Source organism: Ranitomeya imitator, chromosome 1, assembly GCF_032444005.1.
Source record: "Ranitomeya imitator isolate aRanImi1 chromosome 1, aRanImi1.pri, whole genome shotgun sequence".
NCBI classification, from domain to species: domain Eukaryota; kingdom Metazoa; phylum Chordata; class Amphibia; order Anura; family Dendrobatidae; genus Ranitomeya; species Ranitomeya imitator.
The window spans coordinates 667,409,435-667,433,385 of record NC_091282.1 but is presented as its reverse complement, the minus strand read 5'-3'; the positions used below and the strand labels follow the sequence as shown (position 1 = coordinate 667,433,385).

The following is a 23,951-nucleotide window of genomic DNA, read 5'->3' as shown; positions in this document are numbered from 1 at the left end:
CTACTCTCACTGGGAGCTACGGAGGGGTTAAAATTAGTAAATTGCTGGCTCTCACCTGGCTGCCTGGGCGCTGTGAACCCAGCAGCCGAAGGTCCTGGGTCCTGATGAAGGCGTGCTGGTCCCATGCTGGCTCCGTCTGCCGGTGGCTCCGCAGCTCCCGGGTCAACCTGCCTCACCGGCTGCCCACCGCCAGAAGCAGGCGAACCGGCAAGAATTACAGGGCCCCTCGGAGCTGCCGCCGTGATCTGCAGGGCGCCGCCATATTGGGGAGGTCTCCACAGGGCGCCGCCATCTTGATGTAGTCCCTGGTGCTGGTGCGCAGGCGCCGGGCCCCCAGATCCGGCGCCATCTTGCCGGAGACTTCTCTCACGTGGTGCCGCACTTCCTGCAGCGGCGCCATCTTGGATGAAGTCCTGGGAGAGTGGCGCCGCTGCAGCGCTGCTGACCGAGGCAGCCGAACGCTGCCCGCTGCTCGCCGGAGCCGCCCCCATCGATCCTCGGTACGCCGCTCCATCCTGCGTGCTGGAAGACAGGCCGGCCGGCTGCCGGCCGCTGGGACGTCGCCGCACAGGGGCCCGCCCCCTGGCACCTCGCGCTCCTCCACGCCGAGCGGGGCCTGCAGAGCCGCTGACGCCCGCCGCTCCTGGTCCTGGATCCCGTCGTCTCTGCGCCGCGGGGGGGGGGGGGGAACCCGGCCCCTGTTGTAGGTCCCGCCTGTTGGATGGATTCCTCCCAGCCTGCGGGCGGGGAGCAGGGGGACCGCGTCCACCGGCCCTGGCTGGAGGGTCCCTGGAGGGGCTCCGTATGCGGCGCCGGACCCGGGGGGTAGCCTCAGGACTAAGGCGCGCCGGAGGCCGAGACCTCCGCGGCCGGAGTCCTGCTGGAGGGGCGATGGAGGCTCCGGCTACCGACCCCTGAAGCAGGCTGTTCACAGAAGCCTGCAGCCAATCCGTCCCTTGGGTGGCTGCTTCCACCCGTAGCTGCTGGAGCAAGGCCTCGACATCCATCGCTTGGGTACAAGGAGCTTCTCTTCTGTGGCTGGTGAGTACCCAAATGGTTGCCCCCTCCACGTGGCCACCCCCTTTTATATAGCCCCCCCCTGCCCTGTCTCCGACCCCTCCTTCCTTTTTCAAATTCAAAAGACTCCGTCCCTCCTCTTAGCTTCTGTTAACCCTATAACCCCCCAACTTCCTACGAGCTCCCTATTGTCCCACGTCACCCTGTCATGGCGGCCTCCCCCAAGGGCCAGAGGCCCAATACGGCCTTTCTTGAGATTAACTCTTCCCAGTAACATGGGAATATAGCTTATTACAGAAGGTATTGGAGATGGCTCGCAAAATCGAAAGTTGTTCTAATAATAATAATAATAATCTTTATTTTTATGAAGACCATTTTATAGACAGAACAGGGAAGGAAGGCTTTTTCCCTTATTTCAAAATGTAGCTTTTCGGAAAGGAGATTGGGAATAGCCATGATAAAAAGCATCTTCTGTGGCTCCTTGCGGGCGGGGCTTGGTTTTCCTGATGTCTTATTGGAAGCAGAGTCGTTGAAGAAGGCTCCTTTCTTTCTAACTGGTTTGTAAGAGGTAAGATAGGAAAACCGTATGATTTCCTGGGAACCAAATATGGAAATTCTCTATATTCATCCACAGTTTGAGTTTTAAGTATAGAATAGAGGATGATTTAAGGCCTTTTTCTGTTTGTGTCTTGTGTTTATTTATGGGCTTCAACCATAAATGTGTCTCAGTTACTCTTCCTGAAAGTAAACAGATCTTAAACATGATGACGTGAATGGAAACATCTAGAATATTGGAATGTTGCATAACTTTTCTTTGCACAATGAGTAAGCGATATTTACAGAAAACTGGAAAAACCCTTGCTTTGTTTTTCTCAGGTAAAATAACTGCAATGACACTGACACCTGATGCCACTTATCTATTTCAGTGATCAATGACCTGCTATAAACTAATCATCTGCTTTTTTCATATCTGTTCTTTATTTTTTATTGCTAAATGGCCAGCGCCAAGCCATTTCCATCAGTGAAGTCCGCAATAAGTCTGGACATGCTTCTAAAATATAATACTGTACTTTGCTATGTTTTTTCTTAATTCCTTGACCATCAACTCAGGTGACAATGCCCTAGGTCTCATGTCAGCTACAAACTCCATTTATATTGGTATCTTGCATTGGCACACAGTCACAGCTAATATGAAGCCTATGCACGTCCACTCAGCCTTCATTAATTTAGATGTCACAAGTAGATAACTGCTTTACCATGGATTCTGCAGGGGAAGTAAGAAGGCAATTAAACTGGCGGCTGCCAGAGGGGGAAGGAGACTGACTCTGCCCAAAGCCCACCCCCAGCAGTACAATTGAGATATAAAAAAGATTATAAAGCTATATTTATATTCTATAAACACCTCAGAGACAGAAAAGTATAAGTAAATAGAGCAAGCCATGCTGGTAATATCACTCTCCCAGTCCAATCAGGAGACGGAAACCAAAACAGGAACCATGATTTACTGGAGGAAAGAGGTATTTTTTTATTTGCCTCTGACAGGATAGTCTTTTTGAACGAAGCTTGGAGCAGGAGTCCTGTCAAAAGTACTGGCATGTAAACAGGGTCGGAATATAGTTTTCTTACTATCCAATGGACAAATACGGTCATAATGTCCATCAGCAGAGCTTGACTCCTATATTCAGGTAAAGGCACCTGTAGAGTCTAATCTTTATTAAAAAATACAAAATTATAATCTTGCCATTTTTCACATTGGCCTTTTTTTTATCTAACTTCTTGATGTTTTAGTAAATGCACATGTGCATTAGAAGCAATGAACATACTCAGACCCTATCTTTTGTATTGGAGCATCTAATGAGCATGTGCAAAGGTCATTGTGGAAACAAGGATGTGACACTGCCAGTGATTGTTGGTGGAGCTTTTATCAGCTTTGTATAGAGGTGTTAGCTGTCACTGTAACCCTGCCTCTGATGATAATGAGCCCACTGTAAACTCTCCTAGAAAGAACAGCAAGTATGAATCTAAAAAAACAAACAGTGGCCAGCGTGAAAATTGCAAGACTACTAATTTAGTTTTTTTTTTAGTAAAAATCTTTTATGTGGAAAAAAATTGCAGAAAAAAATACATGTAACACAAAAACTGATTTCAAGAATAGGTCATTTTAGGTCACATTTCCTTTAAAAGTGAATTTTTAAGACATTTTGCTTCACAAATGTGAATTGTCTTTGGAAATCTGGTTGTTCTGATCCTTGGTGTGGTAGAATTGATTAGCATTGGATGTCTGTACTAAATATTCATCATATTCCACAAGATGAAAACCAACCCACTGTCTGGACCTCCACGCTCTGACAGACAGTGAGTCATGTAGAGTTGCTCAGTCGGTCATGCGACCTAATATTGCACAGACCTGGCACTCTCGCCTACAGCTCCCATAAATTACTACACAGCTTTCACAATCTATCATAAACACTTCTGCAAATTTTTAGTATTTGATAATGTCCCTTCCACAAAAAATATATCACATAAAATCTTCATTTCAATTATGAACATTAACGGTGTGTTCAGACTGACTTTTTTTTTGGGGGGGGGGTGTGAATTTTTGGGGTAGAAATTGATCTCAGACTCATTGTGTTCCACCTGGAATCAAAGAAATTAAAGTGTGGTAATGTCACGCTGTGGCTATACGAAAATATTGAAAGGGGCCCTGCGCCATCCCTAGGACTTGGAGGCAGGGCCGTATTTGCCACTAGGCACTTGAGGGCACGTGCCTAGGGCGGGGACAATGCAGGGGGGCGGCACCTGAGCAAGTTTAAAAAAAAAAATAAAAAAATTTTTTTTAAGTCGGGGGGTCCCCCCGCCCACCCACCTCAGTCCCAGTTGCTGCGGGGGGAGGGGGTCTCGGGCGCAAGGCAGCCATCAGGGCATTGCTGCCCTGACTACTGTATGGGGCAGAAATGGGTGCTGTACATTTAAGCAGCAGCAGCCCAAGTGCATCATGTTCCTCCTGACATCGGTCATGTGACACGCTGCGCGCTCTTCTTACTGTAAGAGCACTGGAGCAGACTGCAGAGAAGCAGGTTTGTGGGAGAAGATACTGAAGTCGGCGGTGAGCAGGGAGAGGAGGCGGGCAGTGTGTGAGGACTCAGAGGAGAGGAAGCTGCAGAGAGGAGTGAGGTGAGAGAGGAGACGGGAGTCTGCTGATGTGAGTGAGTGAGGAGAGGGGAGGCTGCTAAGGGGAGGGGATGAGAGGCTGGTAAGGAGATGAGAGGCAGGAGAGGCTGGAAAGGAGAGGAGAGGCAGGAGAGGAGAGGCTGGTAAGGAGAGGAGATGAGAGGCTGGAAAGGAGAGGAGATGAGAGGCTGGAGAGGAGAGGCTGGAGAGGAGAGGCTGGAAAGCAGAGGAGAGGCTGGAAAGCAGAGGAGAGGCTGGAAAGGAGAGGAGATGAGAGGCTGGTAAGGAGAGGAGATGAGAGGCTGGAAAGGAGAGGAGATGAGAGGCTGGAAAGGAGAGGCTGGGAAGGAGAGGAGATGAGAGGCTGGAGAGGAGAAGCTGGAAAGGAGAGGAGATGAGAGGCTGGTAAGGAGAGGAAATGAGAGGCAGGAGAGGAGAGGCTGGAAAGGAGAGGAGAGGCTAGAAAGGAGAGGAGATGAGAGGCTGGTAAGGAGATGAGAGGCAGGAGAAGAGAGGCTGGAAAGGAGAGGAGATGAGAGGCTGGTAAGGAGAGGAAATGAGAGGCAGGAGAGGAGAGGCTGGAAAGGAGAGGAGAGGCTGGAAAGGAGAGGAGAGGCTGGAAAGGAGAGGAGATGAGAGGCTGGTAAGGAGATGAGAGGCAGGAGAGGAGAGGCTGGAAAGGAGAGGAGATGAGAGGCTGGAAAGGAGAGGAGATGAGAGGCTGGTAAGTTGAGGAAATGAGAGGCAGGAGAGGAGAGGCTGGAAAGGAGTGGAGAGGCTGGAAAGGAGAGGAGAGGCTGGTAAGGAGAGGAGATGAGAGGCTGGTAAGGAGAGGAGATGAGAGGCTGGAAAAGAGAGGAGATGAGAGGCTGGGAAGGAGAGGAGATGAGAGGCTGGAGAGGAGAAGCTGGAAAGGAGAGGAGAGGCTGGAAAGGAGAGGAGAGGCTGGAAAGGAGAGGCTGGAAAGGAGAGGAGAGGGGATGAGAGGCTGGTAAGGAGAGGAGATGAGAGGCTGGTAAGGAGAGGAGATGAGAGGCTGGAAAGGAGAGGAGATGAGAGGCTGGAAAGGAGATGAGAGGCTGGAAAGGAGAGGAGATGAGAGGCTGGAGAGGAGAAGCTGGAAAGGAGGAGAGGCTGAAAAGGAGAGGAGAGGCTGGAGAGGAGAGGCTGGAGAGGAGAGGAGAGGCTGGAAAGGAGAGGAGAGGCTGGAGAGGAGAGGCTGGAGAGGAGAGGAGAGGCTGGAAAGGAGAGGAGAGGCTGGAGAGGAGAGGCTGGAGAGGAGAGGAGATGAGAGGCTGGTAAGGAGAGGAGATGAGAGGCTGGTAAGGAGAGGAGATGAGAGGCTGGAAAGGAGAGGAGAGGCTGGAAAGGAGAGGAGAGGCTGAAAAGGAGAGGAGAGGCTGGAGAGGAGAGGCTGGAGAGGAGAGGCGATGAGAGGCTGGTAAGGAGAGGAGATGAGAGGCTGGTAAGGAGAGGAGATGAGAGGCTGGTAAGGAGAGGAGATGAGAGGCTGGAGAGGAGAAGCTGGAAAGGAGGAGAGGCTGGAGAGGAGAGGCTGGAGAGGAGAGGAGAGGCTGGAAAGGAGAGGGGAGGCTGGAGAGGAGAGGCAATGAGAGGCTGGTAAGGAGAGGAGATGAGAGGCTGGTAAGGAGAGGAGATGAGAGGCTGGAAAGGAGAGGAGATGAGAGGCTGGAAAGGAGATGAGAGGCTGGAAAGGAGAGGAGATGAGAGGCTGGAGAGGATAGGCTGGAGAGGAGAGGATAGGCTGGAGAGGAGATGAGAGGCTGGAGAGGAGATGAGAGGCTGGAGAGGAGATGAGAGGATGGAGAGGAGATGAGAGGCTGGAAAGGAGATGAGAGGCTGGAAAGGAGAGGAGATGAGAGGCTGGATAGGAGATGAGAGGCTTGTGAGGAGAGGCTGCTGAGGAGAGGAGATGAGAGGCTGGTGAGGGGAGGCTGCTGAGGAGAGGAGAGGGGAGGCTGGTGATGGGAGGATGTGAGAGGCTGGTGAGGAGAGGGGAGGCTGCTGAGGAGAGGAGATGAGAGGCTGGTCTCATGCTGTATATGGGGAGGCTGTGTGGGGCTCATGCTGTATTTAAGGGGCTGTGGGGGTTTAAAGATATATAGGGGGTGTCAGCATACTTAATTCTGCTCAAAATTAAGTGATACAATTAATATTAATTAATATTGAGTAGAATTATTTTCATGCTATTGGTTCAGCCTCCACAACAGTCATGTTCTTTCATCTGGCCCCTCTGGAAAATAAATTGCCCACCCCTGATCTGGAGACATGGAGTGAGAAGCCCACAGATTAGTCCGTTCTCTCACTAAATTACCCATCCAGCTCTTCAAACTATTCTCTCTGAAACGTCCCAGCATTGCAGAGATAAACTTCCCTGTTTGCAGTCTGAGTGATGCTGCCCGTGGTTTTGGTAGTATGAATCGACTGACAGGTTCCCCTTAAAAACCTGTCAGCCAAACCTTGCAACCGTGGCAGAATCAACTGACCATGTACTGTGTATGAGATCCACCAGATTCTCACATGACAACTAATGGAAAGGTTTGCTAAGGCTCCTTTCACATCAGCGATTTTCTCCGTTCGCGGCAGATACTGCAGTTTTTCCGCCTCTGTCGTGTAACATATCACTTACAGGCCGGCAACTCTGCGTTCGGCCTCATTCATTCCCTATGGGACTTGCGGACATGTGCGGCACTTGAGGTGAGACAAAAAAAAAACACTGCTAGCTGCATTTTTTTTCCTGTTGCTGCAAGTACGGCATTTGCCGCAAGTCCCATAGGGAATGAATGAGGCCAAACACAGTGTTGCCATAAGTGATCCATTACGGATGCGGAAAAACTGCCGGATCTGCCGCAAATGTCAAAAATCGCTGATGTGAAAGTAGCCTAAGTCACTGCCGATAGTGTCTGCATTAGTCATAGTCACCAATGGGGGAGGCAGCACGAAAAGTGCCTAGGGCAGCAGAAACTCTAAATACGGCCCTGCTTGGAGGCTAACTATCCCTGCTCCCAAAGATACCTCTAAAGGTGAGGAGGTTTTTGCCACCAGCCTTACTGTTCTCCTGTTATTCCCCAAGCTGTCCACTTCCCCTCCCCATGAGGCCTGGGATGGAAATGCTAGTATATAAACACATAAGACAAACGGGGATAACAAAAAGCAACCAACATACAATACACTCACCAATGGTAGAAAGGTATATAGGGAAGGGTAGGAATGTACAAACCAAATGGGAATGGGACAATGAGGAAAGCATACACCCCAAAAAAACAGACAACAATCTCCAGCAGCAACAACGAACTTCAACTCAGCACAGCGACAACAAAAGGGCTAGGAAGTAAAACTTTCACTGGCAAGGAAGAGAAGGTCTGGCCAGATTTTATAGAGGGAGGAGATGACCAGGTCAGAAACAGCTGTGAGACAGTGCTGCAAGTTTCTAACCAGCATAGAAAGGGTCATTAACCTCTTCAGCACCAAAGGAAACAAAATCCGTGAAACACAAATACACAGGCTAAATGGAAGATCTGCGATTCACAATATGTAGTGATCTTCTAACTCCAGTTCTCACAGGATGACGCGACCCACTCGTGACAGGTCCTCTGCTTAGGACCCTTTTCTGAGAGAGCAACTTAATTTTGAGATGTTGTTGCCACTTTGGATAACCTACAATATGTAGAAGGAGCCTAACCGCTCATTGTCTAGGAGACCGACCACCGCTGCTGTCTAGCTTATTAACTGGGATTAGGAGCTAACAGTGCTCTCCAGCAATCTTATTGTCCTACTGCAAAACAGAAAAGAGCTTGTAAGCACTGAGCATGTTCTGCTAACAGCAGTGGTCGGTCTCCAAGTTAACAAGGTGAAAAGGAAATTGTTAATATCTCAAGAACGGATGAAAATTTGAACAAGCAGTAAATTGCAAAATTGGAGTTACCTATTTATGTAGATGGGAATGACCCTCTTAACCTCCAATGATCAGCTGTTATCCGCATAGGAAACGTGGCATTAAATGGTTAAACTCCATCAGATTCCTAAATTTGGTAGAAAAATTGTGTTGTTGTTTTTTTTAAGAGTACCACACGTAATTTCCTTCCCAGAAAGAGCATTAAATAAGTTAGACCAGATTGCAATCTGCAGTTCACTTCCTCTAGTTTCTGATGTAAATGCACAGGGTCGGTCATGAGAAGAGAAGCAAAGGCCTTTAAAGTGTTGGTATGTTACACAATCATGCTGGGATTACTAGGTATGTGTTGGTAATATTATATCTCAACATATCGGATAATGTCTCCTTCGGTAAATAGTGTTGGTATATAAACATTATAAAAGTTCCATGTAATGGAGGTGACATGATGTTATAGACTCTTTATAAGTGATAATACTCCCCCATGTCCTGTAGTTATTACATAGTAAACATTTAGCTCAGATCTGTAAAATGTATTCGCATTATAAACAACATGGCAAATAGCAATTACAGCTGAAATAATCAAGTAGAATTTAATAACACAAATTTGTACATTTCAAGACTTCTCTTGGTTACAGAAGTGTTGTTTTCATGCTGTGAGATTAGAGACATACAAGAGATTGGCTGCTGTAGATAACACATTTTTATTTGATCATTTTAGAAATACTCCTCAGCTCATTAGATGTCATCTCTGTAATCGACTGACCACTTAAAGAGGACCCGTCAGCAGGATTTTAGACTCTTAATTAAAAACATGGCTGTATTGGCACTTTGAAGCTGATTAAAATGATACCTGTTTTGAAAAAAATCAGTTTTGTCATTCTTCTGTTATCATGCGTGTAAGTTTTATGCCAATGAAGCGCAAGTGCAGGGGGATTGGATGTAGCACTTGGTCTTTTCCTGTCTGCCTCTACTGTAGAAACAGGTCACTGAAAAAGCAATGATCATAGTCATGGACCGGAAGCAGAAGGGGGGCAGCTAACACCCAGCCTGGCAGGAGAAGACCATGTCTGATGTCTACTCCCACTGCACTTGCACATCATTAGCATAAGACTTCTGCAGTTGATTACAAAAGAACAACAAAATGGATTTCTTAAAACAAAGGTACAATTTTAGTCATCTTTAAAGCACTATTACAGCCATATCTTTAAGAGTCCAAAATACTGCTGATAGTTCCTCTTTAAAGTAGTATTCTTGTGCTTTTATAAAATTTATTCTGTAGTCCCCTAACATATATGATTCAACTTGTATTAACTTATTTAGTTGTTTGTTTTTTTGTTAAGAAAAATCATGGTATATTTCTTATCAGGTAATTAAATATTGAAGAGATTACAATGTTTCCCTCTAGAAATTACATGGCTCACATTGAGTCACAATCTCCATTATATCAACTTCTCGTTTAATAAAATTGCTTGGACTGTATCACTGAGGTTCTTCACATAAACTCATATCACAGTTAATGATGATGTCAGCACAGCTCCTGTCACACAGTAATATAAAAGATGACAGTTCAGCTTCCATGAATGTTTAAAATATTCTGTTACTTTATTCAGGAGAATTTAGATGAGGGGGTAATGACAGTATTATCTCAGCAGGCAAAGATGATCCTTGATATAGCTGTCCATGAGATGCTCTACTGCTCTCATGGTGGAAGTAGGTGGAACTGTAAGGAAATAAGTATGTCATATATAAAAGAAGTGCAGAGTGTGATAGACAATCAGGATGAAGGTACAGAAAAAAATGCTGGACTGCTTCTTGTAAAGATACCCATCTACAGTTGATCAAAATGGACATTTTTTAACCCAAATGATGATTCATCAGAGCAAATTTAACAAAGAACAATACATTTAGCCAACCATTTAACACATCGCTATAGTCTAGAGAGAAAACGGCGGAAGAGAGTATATTAGGTTCTGACAGTTTGGTAGTTATACATTTTTTGGAATGAATACCATGTGTTAGGACTCATTCAGAACGTTCATGCCAATCGATACGAGGACGGGCCCCTAAAGAATGGGCTGGCCACAACTCTCTGACTCCAGCATGACAGCTTCGTATATTTCTACGAGACCCTCATGCTCGGGTCGGGGGGAGACTCCTTCAGTCTGTGCATTAGCGATCTGTGTTCGGAGCGATTGGCATGGCCATCTGAATATCCTCTAATGCATTCAACCATAGTTGTTTTTTAAAGCAAAGCATGGTTCCCTGTACTCAGAAGGCACCATAACGATGACTGAAACATATTGAAATCTTAAATTCTGACTTGATTTGTAATAGTGTCAGAAGATTAGATAAAGGTTGCTGATCGGCTGATTGCATGGCACAACAGAATCTCCATACATAGCTGTCTGATAGACAATGAGTGGAGCAGAGGCCGCGCATGCGCACGTCCACTCTATTCTGGAGAGCCATGTTCTAGGAATCGCTGGCAGAATCATCTTTGAACCCCCTTTTCAGACAGGCGTAATCAGATTTCCCATTAGGGCTGGAGTTAGAATTACACAGAAGTCTATAGAAAAGTATAAAGCTTTCAGTTATGTAAACTGACTTTTCCCCGCCCGAGTTCCCACATCAGACTACAGACAGTTTGTACACCCGTCTGTATATTGTGCAACATTGTGCAACTGAATTTTTAATAGTGTTTACACAGACATTCAGGTCCCCCGGGTTATCTGTTGGGACCAGAACCCATGGAGTTCTTGATCTTGTCATTACATCAAACTGTTAATGTTAAAATGACAATGTTATAGCTGTCCATGTAAAATAGTAATGCTTGCTTCATATATCTGATTTCTCCAGCAGGATGGAGCACGCTATGTTCATGAGTTCAGATGAATTGGACGACGATGTGTTTTATCCAGATGACTTTGAATTCTCAAGGGAGCCTATAACTCCATCGTCCCCGTCAATGTTCTCTTCGAGTCCACCTTACAATTGTCTCCTCAGCCGGTTCCAGCTCTTCACTGTATCGCACTGCTGCGGTCCAGGATGCAGGATTACGGAGTGCAAAGACAAAGCCACTCAGACCCTAGAACCGTCCTCCACCAGTGGTGATATCATGTTACCGTGTGGCGTTTCGGAATCTCCACCGAGACTCTTCTATGGTAAGAGGCAACATTGTCCTGGTTGCGTGCCTACCGTAGATTGAAATGTATTGCATTTGTCCAATATTGTACTTCCATCATCATTTCTACAATGGAGTTTGATGGCCCCTTTGACTTTTAACGTGACCCGTTAATTCAGATCGGTCACAAGAAATATGGTATGGTTTGACTATTAGGAGCGATCAAAGAATGTGTATTTATCATGCAGGAAATTTTCATCATGTCTGAATTAAAGGGAATCTGTGAAGAAAGTAACCACCAGGATGGCGTTGTGCAACTAGGATTTAGCGTTTCAAACATGCTCATGTCAAAACTGTCAATTGCCGAACTACATTACTAGGAAGATGAGTCAACTGGGAGGAGGCGCATGTGCAGATGAAGTCAAGGACAGGACACTTGGCTTCACTGTGCATTTGCATGTGCCTGCTGTCAATGAACACATGCCCCGCTCAAACTCTTCTCGGCAAGGTCGAAATCCTTACGATCTATTACAGATAGATCTGACCCAGGCATGTTTGTAATGCTACACTCCAGGTACGATTGTGGTGTGTTAGGACCCAACCTAGTGACAGGTTCCCTTTAAAGGGAACCTGTCACTACATTCATGCTGCCCAAACTATAAGCAGCATAAATCAGACCTGATATAGTCTGGGTGTGACATTTTAGAAAAAACAGTTTGAAATGGAAGGAATATAGAGTCTGGATGACTTCTTCACCGTTTGACTCCAGAGAGCAATTTTTTACCCCTAGATTAAAATAATAAAAAATAGCTGTTCTCATCATCACCTGGTCCAGCGTTTCCTCTCTGCCTCTGCTCTGGTGATTGTTTACATGCTGCAGCAATTTCATCATGATTAACGTACATATCACCGCTGCAGCCAATCAGCTCTGCCGATGTAGGGAGATCAGTGACTGTTTGCACTGGTGACATGTGCTGCCACTGCTGCAGCATGTAAGCAATCACCGGAGTAGTGGCGGAGAGGCAGCACTGGACCCCAGCAGAGGGAGCAACAGCTTTTTTTATTTTGTAATTTTCGAGTCACAAGGAAATTTCCTGGGCATTGTTCTTACACAAGGCTCTGACAATCAATGTCGCTGGCTCTCAAAAACAGGAAACGCTGATAAATGTGATGGCCGTCACCTCTAACCTGTCATTGATCCCCCACTGTCCCGATACCCCACCACTTCTTCCTTCCCAGTTTGTGACCTCCACCATTTCCTGTGTATGGATTGCTGTTTGCTGCATGTTTTCTTGTGGTTCCCATCTGTCACAAACGCCTTATTGTATTTCTATTGACTATGTGTCTTTTTCAGACACAGATTTGTAAAATGATCATTGGCACGGGCTGCTCATGCAACAGGGAAATGGAAACTCCTGTGTTTCTTATTAGCACCGTTGGCTTTGTGCCACGATCAGTGCTGGCTGTGGCTCTTCTAGTGCACAGGAATGCTCTGCCCATATGTGTGCAGATAGTGGAGTGCTCTGCAAGGCACACGACATATGGAAGCCACTGAGGAGGTACTGTTCCCAGGCCTCAGGGGATAGATAGGCTGTGAGCCAAAGCCTGCACAGGGCTTTGATGATGGATGCTCATGGATATCTTTCATGCTTTTTTTTTCTGCAGCAGGCACTCTCTTGCCATAAGGAGCTACTGGTAGGCTATTCAAAATTTGAAGTAGATTGTAGTCTACTGTAACCAGTACAGGCATTATAGGCCATCAAAAGCAGAACGGAGGGGTCTGACTGTAAGTCAGCCTGATGAAGAATTGAATTCTACAGCCTCTTCAATATGCACCTGCACCTCATGGAGGCTTTTTTTTTTTTCAACCCTGACTTATTAAAGGGCTTGTCCGGTCAGAATATATTGATGAACTATTTGCAGAGTATATATTAGATCAATGAAGGGTCCAACTCTCTTCACCCCCACCACTAATCTACAACAAGCTCCACATGTGGCCAGTTGTAATCACATTAAACTCATTTGCATTGGCCAGTTCCATTCACTGTGCAGTGGCCACTGCTGGGTACTGCTCAGCTGCGTTCAACGTGTAGGGGCCACTGCTGGGTACTACACAGCTCCATTCACATTGCAGTGGCCATTGTTGAGTACTGCGTTGCTGCGTTCAATGTGTAGTGGCCACAGCTGGGTACTGTGTGCAATATCTTTCAATGTGCAATGGGCAGCACGGTGGCGCAGTGGTTAGCACAGCAGCCTTGCAGCGCTGGGGTCCTGGGTTCTAATCCCACCCAGGACAACATCTGCAAAGAGTTTGTATGTTCTCTCCGTGTTTGCGTGGGTTTCCTCCGGGCACTCCGGTTTCCTCCCACATTCCAAAGACATACTGATAGGGATTCTAGATTGTGAGCCCCATCGGGGACAGTGGTGATAATGTGTGCAAAACTGTAAAGCGCTGCGGAATATGTTAGCGCTATATAAAAATAAAGATTATTATTATTATTAATGTGTAGTGGCCGCTGCTGGGTACTGTGTGCAATATCTTTCAATGTGTAGTGGCCACAGCTGGGTACTGTGTGCAGTATCTTTCAAAGTATAGTGGCCGCTGCTGGGTACTACACAGTTGCGTTCAATGTGTAGTGGCCGCTGCTGGGTGCTGTGTGCAGTATCTTTCAATGTGTAGTGGCCGCTGCTGGGTACTGTGCAGTATCTTTCAATGTGTAGTGGCCGCTGCTGGGTACTACACAGTTGCGTTCAATGTGTAGTGGCCGCTGCTGGGTACTGTGTGCAGTATCTTTCAATGTGTAGTGGCCGCTGCTGGGTACTGTGTGCAGTGTCTTTCAAAGTGTAGTGGCCGCTGCTGGGTACTACACAGTTGGGTTCACTGTGTAGTGGTCACTGCTGGGTACTGCGCAGTTGCGTTCCATGTGTAGTGGTCACTGCTGGGTACTGCGCAGTTGTGTTCAATGTGTAGTGGTCACTGCTGGGTACTGCGCAGTTGCGTTCAATGTGTAGTGGTCACTGCTGGGTACTGCGCAGTTGCATTCAATGTGTAGTGGTCACTGCTGGGTACTGCGCAGTTGTGTTCAATGTGTAGGGGTCACTTCTGGGTACTGCGCAGTTGCGTTCCATGTGTAGTGGTCATTGCTGGGTACTGCGCAGTTGAGTTCAATGTGTAGTGGTCACTGCTGGGTACGGAGTAGCTCCATTAAATGTGCAGTGGCCAAAGCTCAATATTGTGCAGCTCCAATCAATGTGCAGTGGCAGAACCTGAGTACTGCGCATTTCTATTCAATGTGCAGTGGTGGCTGCTGAGTACTGCACTGCACAGTGGTGGCTGCTGAGTACTGCACTGCACAGTGGTGCAGTGGCTGCTGCTGTGTACTGCGCTGCTCCACTTATTGTTCAGTGACCATTGCTGGGTACTGTGCAGGTCCACTCACTATGTAGTTGCAGTTACTGGGTGCTGCAGAAGAAGACTGCCCAGCTAATGCCAATATACAGTGTATATACCCTGTCCAGCGTGATTACATCTGGCATCCGCCAGAGCTTGTGACAAATGATCGGTGGGGGTGCTAGGTGTTGGACCCCACTAATCTGATATTGCATAGATTGATGACCTATCCTTAGGGCTTGTGCACGAGTGTAAAAATCGGATGAGTGCAATCCGTTGTTATTCTGAGAAGGCAAACCTTTTAAGTCCTACTCTAGGAAAAAGTGTGCAGAAATTGTCTTATATGCCATTAACATTCAATTATTTCTTTAGCTGATTATTATTTTGTTTGGAGATGCTACATGTTTTGACTTTTTTATGGATATTTATATTTCTCAGTAGAAAATGTATTGTCTTTACAAAGTCATCTGTGCATCAGTAATAGTCAGTGATAGCGCTACTTCTAGCTCATCGTGAAGGATCCCATCAAGTTTGGAAAATCCACATCTATTATTTTTACATATCTATAAATTTCAGAAGCAGTCAGAATACATCGCATAATTGTGTGGATCAGACAGAAAGGGTTTACTGTAAGGTTTGGTCTTTTCACACGGATAACTAATAGTGATGAGCGAGTATACTCCATTGCTCGGAGGTTTAGTTTTCCTTGCCGCAGCTGGATGATTTACATGTGGGGGTTGCCTGGTTGCTAGGGAATCCCCACATTTAATCAAGCTGTCTAGTAGCTGTAAATCATTCAGCTGCCGAGGTGAAAACGAAATCTCCGAGCACTAAAATACTCGGAGACCACCGGAGCGTGCTCGGGAAAACTCAAGCAACGAGTATACTCGCTCATCACTATTTTCACTTTTTTTGTCTGTGCATTAGAGGAGTTTTCTGATTTCAGAAAACTCTGTCTCATTAAAAAAACAAAAAACAAACAAACTGCGCTTTACTCTCCTTCCCCAGGTCCAGTGCTGAGATCCCATCACTGCTCCGGCATCTGTTATTATTTGCAGCTGTGATGTCACATCGACGATTAATGAGCTCTGCCCGGGTAGACAGCACGAACCAATGAGCTCACTGATTGGCCGCACCGCTGTCAACAAGACATCAGCGCTGCAGACAATAACAGCCCTTGGGTGCAGTGACAAAGACTCAGCACTGGACCTGAGGAGGGTGAGTATAGACATGTTTTTTTTTTTTTTAATACACAGCAGCCAGGGGGACAGGAGGTTTTGTGAAACCGGAAAAACCCTTTATATATGGACAATATCAGATAATATCTTTCTTACCTATAGTGGTGTTTCTGCATTGTAGGAAATGCTGGATATCTCTTACACCAGTCTACAAACTTATCCATACCAACTGGAAATGGGACAGGTCGTCTGAGGCAGGAGCGGAGTGCTGAGCGCCGAATTGCTCAAAAGTTGCAGTGCATCGGGGATCAATTCCACAGAATTCATCTACAGAGGGTAAAGTCACATAGATTTTGTCATTAATACACTATGTTCCAAATTATTATGCAAATGACATTTTTCTCGGATTTTCGTAAATGATCGGTGCAAATGACAGTCAGTCTAATAAAAGTCATCACCCGTTAGAGTATACATCGAATTTTATTGAAGAAACCTCCCAATGATAACAGTATGATCTCCAAAATGAATAAAAACTCAAAATGCACTGTTCCAAATTATTAGGCACAGTAGAATTTCTACACATTTGATATGTTTTAAAGAACTGAAAATGCTCATTTGTGGAATTTGCAGCATTAGGAGGTCACATTCACTGAACAAAAAAGCTATTTATCTCCAAAACATCCCAATAGGCCAAGTTACATGTTAACATAGGACCCCTTCTTTGATATCACCTTCACAATTCTTGCATCCATTGAACTTGTGAGTTTTTGGAGAGTTTCTGCTTGTATTTCTTTGCATGAAGTCAGAAGAGCCTCCCAGAGCCGCTGTTTTGATGTGAACTGCCTCCCACCCTCATAGATCTTTTGCTAGATGATACGCCAAAGGTTCTCTGTAGGGTTGAGGTCAGGGGAAGATGGTGGCCACACCATGAGTTTATCTCCTTTTATGCCCATAGCAGCCAATGACTCAGAGGTATTCTTTGCAGCATGAGATGGTACAATGTCATGCATGAAGATGATTTTGCTCCTGAAGGCACATTTCTGCTTTTTATACCATGGAAGAAAGTTGTCAGTCAGAAACTCTATATACTTTGTAGAAGTCATTTTCACACCTCCAGGAACCTTAACAGGCCCTACCAGCTGTTTTTCACTGATTCTGATCCTAAACATGACTCCTCCACCTTCTTGCTGACGTTGCAGCCTTGTTGGGACATGGTGGCCATCCACCAACCATCCACTACTCCATCCATCTGGACCATCCAGGGTTGCTCGACACTCATCAGTAAACAAGACTGTTTGAAAATTAGTCTTCATGTATGTCTGGGCCCTCTGCAACCGTTTCTGCTCATGAACACTGTTTAGGGGTGGCCGAATAGTAGGTTTATGCACCACAGCAAGCCTTTGAAGGATCCTACACCTTGAGGTTCAAGGGACTCCAGAGGCACCAGCAGCTTCAAATAACTGTTTGCTGCTTTGTAATGGTATTTTGGCAGCTGCTCTCTTAATCCAATGCATCTGTCTGGCAGAAACCTTCCTCATTATACCTTTATCTGCATGAACTCTGTCTGTGCTCTGTTTCAGTCACAAATCACTTCACAGTATGATGATCACTCTTAAGTTTTCGCGAAATAACTAATGTTTTCATACCTTCTCCAAGGCATTGCACTATTTAATGCTTTTCAGCAGCAGAGAGATCCTTTTCATTTCCCATATTGTTTGAAACCTTTGGCCTGCTTAATAATGTGGAACATCATTTTTATGTAGTTTTCCTTTAATTAGAATCACCTGGAAAACTAATTATCACATGTGTTTAAGATTGATTTCAGTGATTCATTGAGCCCTGAGACACAATACCATCCACAAGTTTATTTGAAAAACAAAACAATTAAATCTTTATGACACTTAAATCCAATTTGCATAATAATTTGAAACACGGTGTAGTCATGAGTTAGATTAGTTACCAATGTAACAGGACAATAATGTGGTAAGCCATGACCTCAACCCGATCACACACTCGGGATGAATTAGGATTGGGACCAGACCTTCTCAGTCTTACATCAGTGCCTGACGCCACAAATGCCCTGTTCTCGAGAGGGTTCAGGTTCCCAAACAACCATTTCAAGGCCTTTTTACACAGTCAAACAAATGTTGATAGAAATATTCAGCCCAATCATTAAAGATGCCTAGTGATCAGTCTGTGAAAATGTTCCATGGCCGACAGCGCATCCTCCCATGTTATCAGAGAATGTGCTGCAGACAAAAAATGCCTATTGGGAAACAAATGATCACATGTCAATCAATCATACAAACCTCCATCCTGATCATTGCTGAGCACTGGTTGTCTTCCCATATTGTCCATTGGCTCTTATTTGTCTGCCCTTGTAAAAAAAAAAACCCTTTAAAAGGGTTGTCCAGTAAAAAAAAAAAAGATATTACCTATCCAGTGGGAGTCCGACCGATCAGCAGGAAGGGGAGCTTTTATCTGCATAATAATAGAGCGCCGGAGTGCTATGGGACCTGCTCTCCATTCAGTTCCTGTGGATCTGGCTCTTGGGTTTTTCCAGCAGCCACATAGAGAATGAATGGAGTAGCGCCATCTTCTAACAAGGATAAAGGTTCCTTGTTCTACCAATCGGTGCCAGTCCTACACCGATTAGTTATCAACTTTCTTGTGGATAGGCAATAACTTGTTTTAAATGGACAATCGCTACAAAGAGTCAGTGGGTCTCCATACACAGAAGGTTGGCTGATGTATATGGGTACATTTACCTTACATTTACCTTTATTAAATGTTTCGAGAACATGGATTTCTGATATATTCAGAGTTGCCTTTCTACAAGGGAGCATTCAGAATCACTGGACAAAAATCAGACATTTATCCGGTTTATTTGGTTTAGGGTATTTGCAGCTTTGGTGCCTTTTCCAGATATGATAAAATGGACTTTGAGCATTTTTTGGGGAAAAAAAACTTCTTTGGTGCTGTAAATCAAGCTTCAGCATGCATCTGAGAAAGTAAAACAAGCCTTGAATAGAAAGAGGAAGCCTAAATGACCTCACATCTACACACAGCAGGATCACGGTATATGGACCACAAATTAATTCCACGCGTTCATTGAAAAGGGTACAATCAATTAACTGCAAGGTTGATTCAGACCAGTGGGAAGTATAATGCGCAGGACATCTTGTTTTGGTAGGAAATAACAGAATAGCTTGTATTTTACCTCTCTACTTTTCTGTGCTTAGGAGTCTAGTGGGCGGTCTTATTTAATGATTGACAGCTATCTCCGTAGTTACAAGCTGCTAATCATTAAATGATGGGATAAAGCAAATGGAAAGTAAAGGGAAAGATTGAGGTGGGTTATAGGAACACTTATCCTGCTAGCAAACCAACTCGGGTCATGTACCTTTTCAGTACAGGTGCTCTTTAAGAAATAAAACAAGAAGAAGTTGTAGAACAGGTTTTGTAAAAATGCCATTGCACAATATTTCAGCTTTGTGAATTGTATATTAGAGAGGCCAGAAGTAGGTTGGTCAAGGCCAAAAGATGGAATATATCCAATTTTAAGAGGAATCAAGGAAATAACTAAAATCATGATAGTAACACCTCAGCCATTTTATCCTTTTTCAGCTTGCTCAGACACATCAAACATCACAATCCATGAGCTGCAACATCAGAAACAATCCCTTTAAAAATGATGGACTCAACCTACATGATTTTGGTTGGAACAGCTGTAGTCAGCCAGCTAGGAAATGTAGTATTATATGGTAGCATTTATTTGGAGGTCCGCAAAGCCCTCCATGTGCTAGCCAGAGGTACCCTGACTGCCACCATTAGGTACTGGAATGAGATTCTCTAACCCATTGTGAGACCATGTGCAGGTGCAGTGGGCTTTGAGTTTCTTCTGATGCATGACAATGCCAGACCTCATGTGGCTGGAGTGTGTCAGCAGTTCCTGCAAGATGAAGGCATTGATGCTATGGACTGGCCTGCCCGTTCCCCAGACTTGAATCCAATCGATCACATCTGGGACATCATGTCTCGTTCCATCCACCAACGTCACATTGCACCATAGACTTCCAAGAGTTGATTGCTGCTCTAATCCAGGTCTGGGAGAAGATCCCTCAGGAAACCATCCGCCGCCTCATCAGGAGCATGCCCAGGCATTGTAGGGAGATCATACAGGCACGTGGAGGCCACACACTACTGAGTATCATTTCCTTGCCTTGAGGCATTTCCACTAAAATTGGATCAGCCTGTAATTTGATTTTCCACTTTGATTTTGAGTATCATTCCAAATCCAGACCTCCATGGGATATTAGTTGTGATTTGCATTGATCATTTTTATGTTTTATTGTTCTTAACTAGTGATGAGCGAGTGTACTCGTTGCTCGGGTGACCTCCGAGTATTTGACTGTTCGGAGATTTAGTTTTCATTGGGGCAGCTGAATGATTTACAGCTAGTAGCCAGGCTGAGTACATGTGGGGTTTGCCTGGTTGCTAGGGAATCCCCACATGTAATCAAGCAGGCTAGTAGCTGTAAATCATCCAGCTGCCATGATGAAAACTAAATCTCCAAGCAGTCATAAATACTCGGAGGTCACCCGAGCAATGAGTACACTCGCTCATCACTATTCTTAACGCATTCCACAATGTAATAAAGATTTACAACTCGAATATTTAGTTCAGTGATATCTAGGATGTGGTATTTTAGTGTTCCCTATATTTTTTTTTGAGCAGTGTATATATACCCCTCCCTCCCTTGTAAAGCTTTAGACACATCCTTCATATGAACCCAAGCCTGAAACCCTCAGACACCTGTTATGGGTTTAGTTGAGCATCAACTGTGATGTCATTTCTCCTGTTGTTTACTTGCTGTCAACATTGAGCGATTTATACTTGCACCTGCTTTTGAACCTTTGACTGAACCTGCCCTGGCCCTTGGCTAGTTATTCTAGATCTCGACTCATTGTTTGTATCATCACTTCTTTCTAAGAATCTAGTACAGACTACAATGTCCTGGGGGTAGGTAAGTATTCATATAGTGACTAAAGGTATGTGCCACAGGTCTTTCCTCACTTACAGTATGTGGACACGGCAACTTTTTGACACCAACGTACCCACTAAGTTTTTTAAAGATGAAGTCGCTTCAGGAAAACACTGGTGGTCAATCTTGGCTGTGACACAGGTCATGCAGCCAAAGTTTATTATGTACTCCTACATTGCAAAATAATGCAGTTGAATGGGGTTGAAATGCGACCCCAAGGGTACTGCAAGAAGCAGTTGGATTTTTTATTATTTGCTTGGCCCAGTAGAAGTATCCTAAGGGTCACAACGAAGACCCAATCCCTAGTATTGCACTGTGATCAACTTCAATAAATTTATGCCTGCAGCATATTAAAAACAATCCTGAAAAAACACAAAAAAACATTGTTTTTTTCTAAATATTCTATGTATGAAACTAAGAAAACTAAAAAAAACTCTTTTTTTTAAGAAGTAAACATTTGTTTTTGTACATGTTTTCCAAGTTCTATAAGAAAAATTCTACAATGAAACAACCCCTAACCACAGCATGGTGCTTTTGAAAAAAAAAATGCCACGGATCCCCCTAAAAAAGCCACAAAAATGTTATAAAACAAAATATTTTGGAGGGAATTTATCATGAGGGAAATTTTTAACACCATTTTCTTTTTGTGGCTACATGGCCTTTGCTTACCTGATGGAATATATCCAAAATAGGATGTGTCCATTCATACGCCAGAGACAGATTCTGGTAGAGAATTTTTGTATGGTTTTACATAGGGTTGAGCGACTTTTACTTTTTTAGGATCGAGTCGGGTTTCGCGAAACCCGACTTTCTCAAAAGTCGGGTCGGGTGAAATAGGCCGATTATTGCGAAAAGTCATGGATCGAACGAAACTTGTAGATTGTGAGCCTTCGCGGGCAGGGTCCTCATTCCTCCTGTACCAGTTATGACTTGTATTGTTTAAAATTATTGTACTTGTTTTCATTATGTATACCCCTCCTCACATGTAAAGCGCCATGGAACAAATGGCGCTATAACAATAAATAATAATAATAATAATAATAATAACATGAAACCCAATGCAAGTCAATGGGGAATCAAAGTCGGCAGTGAGTCGAGGACAGGAAAACACCTACAGTGCCCATTTTTATGCCAAAGACATCAATTCTTATTTCTTAAGCTTGTCAATCTTAATTTACTTTATAATAATAGTTAGGCATTGAAAACAGGGGGTCATTTGGCTAAAGTTGTGGGGGGTAGGGCTGGCTCAAGATTTTAGTGGGCCCAGGAAACGCAGACTACGTCACGTCGGTGGAGCAGGGAGAGGTAAGTACTGAAACTTTGCAAGTGCTGTGATCCCGAGCAAGCAGGGGGGGCCCACGTGTTCGCATTGGCACTGGCACAGGGCCCCTCAAAGTACAGCGGTGTGTTTGACGGCGGGGGCGCCTCCCACTGGCAGAGACATTTTTGCGTACTATGAGGGGCCCTGTGCCAGTGACGTCGCCAACGAGTATGCCCCCCACCTGATGAAGGAACCTGCACTTTCATCTGCACCTTCCTCTTTGTCCCCGTGTAAGGTGGTATAGTATGCGGGAAGGGGAACCTGACTTTCAGCAGGGTCAGATTCTGGCTGTGTAGAGTGCAAGGGGAATGTAGTGGTCTGGGTCAATGTACCAGCAGACTCATGTAGCAGTGGCTGGGCAATGGGCAGGAAGAGGAGGAAACACAGATATAGTCCCAAAGAATAAAGTAGGCTAAATGCAGTTCAAAATTGGTAACAGGACTAAACAGGCGGCATAGCTTTGTTCAATGGGGAAAAACTGTAATGAGTGGCAGACACAGTTAGTAGGCCCAAGTAATAAAGTGGGCCAAATGAAGTTCAAAATTGGTAACAGGAGTAAACAGGCAGCACAGCTTTGTTCAGTGGAGGAGAACAACAAGCAGCGGCAGACACCGTTAGTACGCCCAACCAAACCAGTAGCCCAAATGCAGTGTAATATCTGATATAGCCCGAATGCCAGAAGATTGAAGCTCAGCTTTGTAAAGTGGAGAACACCAAGCAGCCGCAGACACCATTAGTACACCCAACCAAACCAGTAGCCCAAATTCAGTGTAATATGTGATGTAGGCCGAAATCCTGAAGATTGAAGCTCAGCTTTGTAAAGTGGAGGAGAACACCAAGCAGCCGCAGACACCACTAGTAGGTCCAACCAAACAAGTAGGCCAAATGCAGTGTAATATTTGATATCGGTTGAAAGCCTGTAAATTTAAGATCACCTTTATTCTGTGGAGAACACCAAGCTGTGGCTCACACCATTTGTAGGCCCAACCAAAGAAGTAGGCCAAATGCAGTTAAATATCTGACACCGGATGAAAATTGAGGCTCAGCTTTGTTCAGTGGAGGACAACAGTAATGGGAGGCAGACACAGTTAGTAGGCCTTAATAAGTAAGTAGGCAAAATGCAGTTCAAAATGTGTTTGAGTAGTACACAGGCGGCATAGCTTCGTAAAGCGGAGGACAGTTGTAATGTGTGGCACGGACAGACAGGCAGACAAAGGCCTAAAATAAAAAAAGTAGGCTAAATGCGGTTCAATACTGCAAGCAGGACTAACCCGGCGGCCTAGCTTGTTTCAGGGGGAGAGAGTTGTAATGTGTGGTGCAGACAGACAGACAGACAGAGGCCTAAAATTAAAAAAGGTGGCAAAATGCGGTTCTAAACTGCTACCAGGACTAACCCGGTGGCCTAGCTTGTTTCAGGGGGGGAGAGTTGTAATGTGTGGCGCAGACAGACAGACAGACAGAGGCCTAAAATTAAAAAAGGTGGCAAAATGCGGTTCTAAACTGCTACCAGGACTAACCTGACGGCCTAGCTTGTTTCAGGGGGGGGAAGGTTTGTAATGTGTGGCGCGGACAGACAGACAGACAGGCCTAAAATAAAAAAAGGTGGCAAAATGCGGTTCTAAACTGCTACCAGGACTAACCCGGCGGCCTAGCTTGTTTCAGGGGGGGAAGGTTTGTAATGTGTGGCGCGGACAGACAGACAGAGACCTAAAATAAAAAAGGTGGCAAAATGCAGTTCACAATTGGTAACAGGATTACTCAGGTGGCATAGCTTTGGTCAGCGGAGGACAAC

General features: G+C 45.1%; 1 protein-coding gene across 4 annotated transcripts in view; it reads left to right on the top strand.

The window, feature by feature from the left end:
• BMF (Bcl2 modifying factor) overlaps nt 1-23,951 on the top strand; it is a 91,589-nt gene that overhangs the window by 20,217 nt on the left and 47,421 nt on the right. For 3 of the 4 annotated variants that reach the window (XM_069729408.1, XM_069729399.1, XM_069729391.1), the window contains 2 exons: nt 10,961-11,265; nt 15,976-16,130. In XM_069729408.1, the coding sequence (XP_069585509.1) occupies nt 10,961-11,265; nt 15,976-16,130 (460 nt within the window). The remainder of the gene's footprint in view (nt 1-10,960; nt 11,266-15,975; nt 16,131-23,951) is intronic. The other variant, XM_069729416.1, reaches the window with a different exon arrangement.